The following is a 9083-nucleotide window of genomic DNA, read 5'->3' on the forward strand; positions in this document are numbered from 1 at the left end:
TTCAAGAATGAGTATTTTTTGTGTGAAATGTGTTTCTTATGCCGAACTTGAAAAGAAAATCCATTCTTATTTCAGTGCTAAAGTGTTTTAAAATTTTACTCTTCACAACATTAAATTCATAGCATTCATTGAAAGAAATTCATTTTAAGTCTTTAGTGGTTTCCTCATGCATTTTGGAAATTGTTGAGTGATTGTATGTCAAATGAAACTTTCATGATTTTTTGAGTTATTGGGAAAATTGAAAATTTAAAGGTTAATTTGTGCATTTGGGTCATTCGAAATTGAATATTTTCATTCGTGAAAAGGGATACAGTGGGAAATTAATATTTTTTACATTTTCATTTAAAAAGTTGAAAAGATTGTCTCCTTACTTCAGTTAGAATTTCATTGAAAATAAAATATTGCAATTTCATATTCGATTGAATTAAGGTTTTGCGTCAATTCATAACACTGTCAGTTTCACATCCATTTACCTTTGAGTAAGTAACAACTTTAAAAAAAAAGAACGCTAATAAAATCAATTTAGAAATTTTTATTATTTTAGGGCTCTTTTCCACCTACATTAGATTAGGTTGTAGGGATTTGGAATAGGGAAGTGTGTTAACTTTCTAAAGCTGCAAACAAACATTAGAATATTTTGATAGAGAATAAATCCGTTTACTGCAGTTTGGCTCTGGGAAGCTCCCCTTACAAATAAGTTAAGCACGAGATCATGTCGGACCCAGTGGAGTGATCAACCCCACTTCATTGGTTATAGTAGAGTGATTTACACGTATTAACAATGGTGTCGAAAGGTACTTTGGAGTCACTTGGAAGTAAACCTTAGATTAACCATTTTGAGGAACTTTCAAGGGGATTGAGTTTTGTTACTCTGTCCTTGCGTGTAGGTTCGATCTGCGACTAACCTCCCAAGTTAATTTTTTTAAAATGGTAACCATAGAGACTATAATGCTTTTGCTATTACCCAAGATGACGGTGGAGGGGAAGTCTTTGTTGTACCTAGAACAGATGTTGGCTAGACTCACTTGGACCTTTTTGGAGGGTATTCTTCACTTGAGTTGGCATAAATGAAGATTACTTACACCAGATCATGTACATTAAGTAGGTTGTCAGCATAATTGGTTCAACCCACTCTATCTTTAGCCACATTTCACATTGAAATCTGTGACATTGGGTTTTATCACCAACTAGTGATTTCGCTGTGAAAAGCTTGTTTGCATGGTTTGATTCCTTAGATTTACTAGTGCATGCCATTTTCTTATTTTTAATTTTTAGAGACCTTAGGTGTGGATTGTGAATATTGTTTGGATTTTTAATAAAATTTCATAGTGGCTGATTCACCAAGGCATTCATGTAGAATACAGGGTTTATCCGCTGAAGATACACCTAGTCAATTAGAAAATATTAAAACTGAGAAGTCAAAATCAACAGGATCCAGAACCTCATAACAAACCGAAACATCTACAATTGTATAATCTGAGACAGTAGAAGCTAAAGTGATTCCAACCCAAGAAGTAGAATCATGATTTGTTCATTCTGGTCCAGAAGTTACCAAAGCTATTCAAATTGAATCTAATAACGAAGAAGTTTCAGACACGAAGGTATTAAAAAAAAACTCAAGAGAGATGGCTAGGGTTTGGAGGCGAGGGTTTCGGGCGGAACCGCGATCAGGGCACGGTTAGGGAGACTGCAGATAGGTTCCGTGCACAGGTGCAGGCGTAGGATTGTCGTCTCCGGTTTGACTGGCAGCTGGAGGTTGGTTTTGTTTTGCTTAAGCGGTTAGCTGGGGGTCAATACATCCGCTGGAGCTGCAGGTCGCTTTCTTTCCGTTTTCCGTTTGCAAGAGAATAGGGCAAGGTTGCTTGACATCTAGCCTGTTGCTGTCGCTTTTCTCGGAACGGCTCCCTAAACCATGGTTAACCCTAATGAATTGGTGGATTTGGACCCGGAATTGGAGGATATTCTTTCAATGTGGGGAAAGGATCCGACAGTCCAAAACGTTGAACAATATTTCGGGGCCTACGAGCTTTCGAGGTTGGAGTCGTTTTCTCAGGAGGTTAAACCCTCATTTCAGCAGCAAAGCAAGGATCCAGATAGAAATGCCCTTAGACTTCGAAACCAGGCATTTTACAAGCAAGTGGACAGAGAGAATGCGGCGGATGGGTCGTCAATAGGCATTCACTTTCCTGATAATAAGGGCAAATCAGTGTCGAGCAGGAATTTTCTTTCAAAGGGCTTTGAAGACATCGCAAATTTGGGGCTTGCTTCAGGTTTCGGTAAAGCAAGGGGCTCTGGAGGGTTTCTTCCGCTTTCTAGGGTTTCTTTGCCAAGAGACTCTCCCTTTCCTAAAGAAAGTCTAGCAGGAGGCTTCGAAGGTCAAATTGACAGCCTAGCGGGAGAGCCGGGAGGTTTTGATGGTGCGTCAGCCGGTCCTCAATCTTCAGGGAACCCCGTTCCCGATTTCTCTGTCCCTGTTCAGACTCAGCCGGAGGTAGAATTCCCTTCGGCCCCGACTCAGGAGGAACCAGATTGGAACGATGTTCTTGGGGAAAATAGGGCCTCTGTTGAAGATTTAAGGAAAAAAGGGGAGAAAAGAAAATCCCAAAGGCCGATTGGATCTCAGGAGCTTGAAGGGAACTTAGTCCTAGGTATGGAGGTCTCTATTGAAGAAACCCTAGAAGTAGCAGAATGTACCCTAGTTGGAAGGGCGAGAGGTAAGAAATTTTCGTCAGAATTTTTACAAGCCTGGGGAGAACAGCGTTTCGTTTCTGATAGACCTCTTCGGTTCGAGGCTCAATGTTTAGCTAAAGGTTGGTTCATGCTCCGGTTCGAGGATAAAGAGGCAGCACAGTGGGTGCTTGAACGAAACTGGACTATAGGGAACCTACCGGTTCTGCTGAAAAAATGGAGCCCTCTTTTCGATGCTATCAAAGAGAAAACTGATGTTTTCCCGGTATGGGTAAGGGCCCCGGGCCTCCCCTCGTTCCTATGGACAGAAGCAGTGTTTAAAGCCATCGGAAATAGACTGGGATCCTTCTTGGAAGCAGACATGTCTTTTCTGGAGACGAAGAACAGAGCAATGGCTCGCATTCTGGTGAGTCTAAACCCTAGCAGAGGTCTTGCCCAAAAAATTAATTTGCAATACAAAGAATATGTGTTCGAACAGATCTTGGACTACGAGCACTTGCCCTTCCGGTGCCATCGTTGCCATGAGTATGGGCACCTTGCCAAGGATTGCCCGCTGTTCAGGAGAAGGAGACGTTTTCGGAGGACCTCAGATTTCAGAGAACCAGTTTTCAATCACGTTCACGTTCCTCAGGAGAAAGAAGGTATGGTGAAGCAGACAACAGAAGAAATGGAGATTGAGGGGACTCAGAAAGAGCCAACGCCTGAAGATCCCCAGATCCAAGAGCCGGCAGAGGTCAATGAATCGCATCCTGTGGAAACAAAGGAGGAGATCGCTAGGGACTCAACCGCAGATCAAAATCCTGCCAACGAACCTGAAAAGGGTATGTGCTCTGGTTCTCCTCTTTCTTCCCCACAATTTCCTGAGCATATTTCTGTTTCTATGCATATTACGCCTTCAATATCCCCCTCTCAAAACAAAGGGTTAAATGAGATCATAGAACCTGCAAAGAATACTCCTGATATAGATTCTATTTCGGCTGCCATGCCGTCCCTTGATTTGAATTGTGAAGATGTTTGGCCTCCTCTTGTTCCCCCGGTTCCTCACACCCCATGCCCCTATAACCTTAGATCTATGGGAGGAAAGCCTGGGTCGTCCGGTTCAGTTGGAGGTCTAGGACAGTCGATCTCTCAAGGTTTCTCCAAAAACAAGAGAGGTAGAAAATCAGATTTATCTAAGGCAAAACTAAAAGCAAAGCTGGATGTAGCTGACGGAAAACAACACTCTATCCCTGGGGTTCTTAGAGCAGTGCAGACCCCTGAATCTGTTATCAAATGATTTTATCCTCCTGGAATTGTAGAGGTTTGGCCAGTAAACCTAAAAAATTGGCCCTTAGAGACTGGATCCTAAATTCAAAAGCTGACATTCTTTTTCTCCAAGAAACATTGGGAAAAGGAACCGAGGTGGAAACAATGCTAAATGCTCTCCTGCCAGGATGGAAATTTACAGCAATCGATGCATCAGGCCATTCGGGGGGTCTTGCGATTGGGTTTAAAGAAGGAAGAACTAAGGTCATTAATCAATGGGGGACGAAGCAAGTAATGGGCATGGAGGTTATTTCTCCCGATTTCTCTCTTCCCCTTTCAATTGTAAACATTTATGGCCCCTGTCAAGGAAGGGAGAATTTCTGGAATGATTTGATGGCGAAATCTTTGATGAAGTCTTCTCTGTTGATTGTGGGGGGTGACCTAAATTTCTCTATAGGAAGAGCAGAGGCTTGGGGTCCATCGGCCAGGGAAGACCCTTTGTCGGATTTCTTCCTCAATCTCCTCTCGGATAACAACCTCATAGATCCCTCCTCGATCAAACTCAAGCCAACTTGGAGGAACAGAAGAGCAGGGGAGGATCGAATCGCCAAAAGATTAGATCGTTTTCTCCTATCTGAGGATCTAATCACAAAGGCCCCTATTCTCAGGCAGTGGGTTGAGGAGATAGGCAATTCAGATCACTTCCCTATTTTTTTGGATCTATCTTTCCCCCCTCCAAAGCCCCCTGCCCCCTTTAAATTCAATTCTTCTTGGCTTCAAGACCCCTCCTTCATTAAACTTTTCAAGGAAACGTGGATCCATCCGGACAGAAATGCAAGAGAGGACAAAAGTTTCCTGTTCATGGAGAATCTCAAAAGACTGAAGAAAGCGACTATCTCCTGGGCAAAGGACAGGAAGCTTAAACAGAATGAAGAGCTGGTCAGGATCAGGGAGGAGTTGAAGAAATTGGAGAGCATTGAGGAGGATGGATATATCTCGCAGGCTTCCAAGGATAGAATCCTTCATCTGGAGAAGCTTCAAAACCAAATACTCTTGGACAAGGAAGAAGAATGGAGGCTCAAGAGTAGGGCAATATGGTTAAAATCAGGAGATGAAAACACCAGTTTTTTTCATAACTATGCAAAAGGAAGAAAATCTGTAAATACCATTTGGAGCCTTAAAGATGAAGATGGAAGGGAGGTCAGTTCTTTTTCAGACCTCTCTGGTCTAGGACAGAGACATTTCCAGAGAATTTTCTCAGATCCGGGAGAAGCCACCATAGCAGAAGTCATTAGAACAGCTCAATGTTTCCCAAGATTTGTCGAGGAGGAAGAAGCAGAAGAGCTATCAATCCCTGTTTCAAAGGAGGAGGTTGAAGCAGCTATGAAACACATGGCCAAAGACAAAAGTCCCGGACCTGACGGGTGGACTATCGAACTCTTCCTCTTTTTCTTTGACTTAATAGGCTCTGAAATCACCGATGTAGTAGAAGAATCAAGACAGAAAGGAGAAGTCTACAGGCCTTTTAATTCAACCTTTCTAGCTCTCATTCCAAAGAAGGACGACCCGGAGAATTTTGAAGACTTCAGGCCGATCTCCTTGTGCAATTGTATATACAAAATCATTGCAAAGGTGATAGCTATTAGAATTGTTCCTATTCTGTCAAGAAACATATCAATGGAACAATTTGGTTTTTTGGATGGAAGACAAATTCATGAAGCCATTGGAGTAGCCCAGGAGGTAATTCACAGTGTCAGACAAAAGAAAAAGAAGGGTGTGGTTCTTAAAATAGATCTCTCCAAAGCTTATGACCGAATCAACTGGCTTTATCTCCGGATGCTGCTAACTCATTTGGGCTTCAACTATTCTTTCATCAGCTGGATAATGGGCTGCATCACAAATGTCAGTTTTGCTGTTCTAATCAATGGAGCAGCCTCCCCTTTTTTCAAAAGCCAAAGAGGCCTAAGGCAAGGCTGTCCTTTATCTCCTCTCCTGTTTCTTCTAGTGGCAGAAGGGCTAAGCAGGTTGATTCACAAAGCTAGAAGAGAGGAGAAGGTAAAAGGTATAGAGGTAGCAATAAATCTTTTCATCACTCACCTTCTTTTTGTTGATGACATTTTGATTTTCTCTAATGGATCACATAATGAACTTAAGGAGATAAAAAGCATTTTCGATCTATTTCTGAAAGCTACTGGCATGCAGATAAATTCTAGAAAATCTCAAGTTTGTATGGCAGATATTGACAGAAGGGAAAGATCCAGGATGCTCAATCTTTTTCCCTTCCACCACCAACCACTGGATTCCCCCTTCAAATACTTGGGGTTTTGGCTAAAGCCGGCAGCATACAAGAAAGAGGATTGGAACTGGCTCATAGCAAAGCTAGAAGCCAGAATTACTCATTGGAGTTTCAAGTGGCTCTCCAGAGCTGGCAGGTTGACCCTCATCAAATCTGTATTGTTAGCCATCCCAGTATACTGGGCTGCTTTAACCTGGGTTCCCAAAGGAGTGCTGGAGAAAATCAGAAGGATTTGCTGCAGATTTTTATGGGCAGGATCAAAAGAAAACTCTGTTCTTCCCTGGGTGGCTTGGGATAAGCTGGCTAGGCCAAAAGAATGGGGAGGATGGGGATTAAAAAGGCTCCCCGAGTTCAGTCTTTCCCTGGCAGCTAAATCAGGCTGGAGATTAATCTCGATGGAGAATCTTTGGACAAGGGTGGTTAAAAGAAAGTACATAGATCCAGTCCCTTTGGAAGATTGGATCCGGAGCCAGGAAAAGAAAAAGAAGAATGTCTCAGCCATTTGGAAGGCCACGGTGGAGGCTTTCTCTGTGATTGAACAAGGATTGGCGTGGAAGATAGGAGATGGAAGTCATTTAAGAATCGGCAGGGATCCCTGGGTAGGTTGTAATGAAGCCTTTGCCTTGTCACCTGGCTTTCTCAGACATCTTGATAGTAAAGGCATTTTTACTCTAAACCAGGTGGAGAAAGTAGGCCACTCTACTATATGGGGACAGGCTTGGAAAAATGATGAAGAATTAGGAATTAACATCAGGTGGAAGAACGAATGGTGTTCTTTCATTCAAGAACTACATCGTTCCAATGTCAGGCTTAAAAACGAACCTGATTTGCTGATATGGGCGCAGGGGAAAACAGGTGAATATTCCCCAAAAGATGGATATACCTTCTTAATGAAAAAGAAAGGTTGGGGAATACCAGAATGGTGGTCGAAAAACATTTGGAAGTTAAAATGCCCAGCTAAGGCCAGGATTTTCCTATGGTGCATGCTTAAAAGGAAAGTCCCAACTTGGGATATTTTACGAGCCAGATACTTAGTTGGGCCAGGGAGGTGCCCATTATGCAAAATAGAAGAGGAATCAATAAGTCATCTCTTTACATCCTGTGCAGTTTCAAAAAAAATCTGGGAGGAGTTAATCAGTTTGCTCAATGTAAAGGCACAGTGGGGGTTAGATCCTTTGGAAGAAGCTTGGAGGAGATGGTGGCAGAACTATCCGGAGGGAAACATGAGAAATCTACCTCTTATCTTTTTTTGGGGAGTATGGCTAGCGAGAAACAAAAGCCTGTTTCAAGACAAGGACACTCCCACATCCGCCATAGCCATTAATTGTGCAGCCATTTACTCTGCCATCCCAGTCCCTGAAGCAAAAAATCCTCAAATTCAACACAAGCCTGTTATTATCCAGGAGGGCATTCCATGGGCCTTTTTTGACGGAGCATCCCAGAATAACAAGGCTGGAGCAGGACTGTGCATTCATTTGAATCCTGATCACTCCCTAAAAGCTTCTGTAGGGCTAGGACCTGGCACAAATAATTTTGCTGAGCTGTCTGCCTTGCGCCTTCTTCTTTGCTGGTTACTTCAAAGAAACATCTTCACAATTCAAATCTTCGGAGACTCTTTGAATGTCATAAAATGGGTTAATGGGAGTGCTTCATGTCAAAACCAGATTCTGAAGATTATTTTAGAAGAAATAATGTTTTTAAAGTCATCTTTTAACAGCTTTACCATCTGCCATATTTACAGGGACAAAAACGAGGAAGCAGACCAGCTTTCTAAGGCTGGTTTACAACAAGATTTGGGCAGCTGGTCAATAGTAGAACTCAGTCAGGGGCAGTCATCCACCTCTTTTCAGCCCCCTTTTGCTCCTCCACAGTGACCGCGGCACGTCTTTCTTTTTGTTTGCAGTTTCATGGGCACAATGATACAATTTCTTTTATATTGTAATTTTTTGAGCACTACAAATCAGGAAAACTCTATACTTTTTTGTACTTTTCAGCTGGTTTTAAGTGGTATTTACAGTCATGTAAGGGGTTGTTTTCCTTCTCTGAAGGAGACCCTAAAGTATACTTGTTTTAATTGTACTAAGCCTCCTGAAGGGAGGAAGACTAGACAGTTTCTATTAGACTTCTTTTCAGCAGTTTTTCGGACATATTTTATCATCCACAATCAGTCAAAAAAGACTGAGTTTTTTGTTGTTACTTACAGAAGATCAAAATAGCAATCATATGAGCCATCAGGATTGCTCAAAGCATACAGAATGTAACTTTTTATTTACTTAATAAAAAGTTTTGCTTTTTTCTTCAGAAAAAAAAAAAGAAGAAGTTTCAGACACAGAATTAACTGAACCAGAAGTTTAAGAACCTAAGTCTGATATTTCTCAACCTAAATCACCTTCAGCTATTATAGCTCTTACTCATGAGCCACCTTCACCTTGAAGGAAGCTTATAATTATTGTTGGACTACCTCCTAGTTTAATTAGTATTGAAGATATTACTGTGAACGACGAGGAAGAATCACCACGTACCCCAATTACTACTGGTGAACTAAGAGTTTTTCCAAGAGTTCCTTTTGATCCTTTTCAACTAGATCCTTAGTATTCCATCCCCTTGGACTTTTTAGGTCAAGGTCTTCCATGTCACCACATTCCTTTTTACTATTCACCGAGACGAACCATGTCAAAAATTCCTCTTGGGATTCAACCCACTGATACCTCTATGTTTACCAGCTCTCTAGAGTCATTATTGTATGGTGGTCCTTCAGTTCCTCCTAGATACCAGTCACTTACTGGAACTTTTTCAGGAGCTACTCCTTCCCCTCAAGTTTCTACTTGGTCATCTAGTTTATCTACATCTACTG

At 41.9% G+C, this 9083-nt stretch overlaps 1 protein-coding gene across 1 annotated transcript; it reads left to right on the forward strand.

Annotated features, from left to right (window-relative positions):
* The first annotated feature begins 4098 nt into the window (after nt 1-4098).
* On the forward strand, nt 4099-8103 carry LOC149157137 (uncharacterized). The gene is made up of 2 exons (XM_089444998.1): nt 4099-5565; nt 6136-8103. The coding sequence occupies exons 1-2, from the start codon at nt 4099-4101 to the stop codon at nt 8101-8103; spliced, it is 3435 nt and encodes a 1144-aa protein (XP_089301124.1).
* The last annotated feature ends 980 nt before the right edge of the window (nt 8104-9083 follow it).

The sequence above is a fragment of the Pinus tabuliformis genome, chromosome 9 (assembly GCF_031772625.1).
Source record: "Pinus tabuliformis cultivar Carrire ecotype Pingquan chromosome 9, CPIR1, whole genome shotgun sequence".
In the NCBI taxonomy this organism is placed as follows: domain Eukaryota; kingdom Viridiplantae; phylum Streptophyta; class Pinopsida; order Pinales; family Pinaceae; genus Pinus; species Pinus tabuliformis.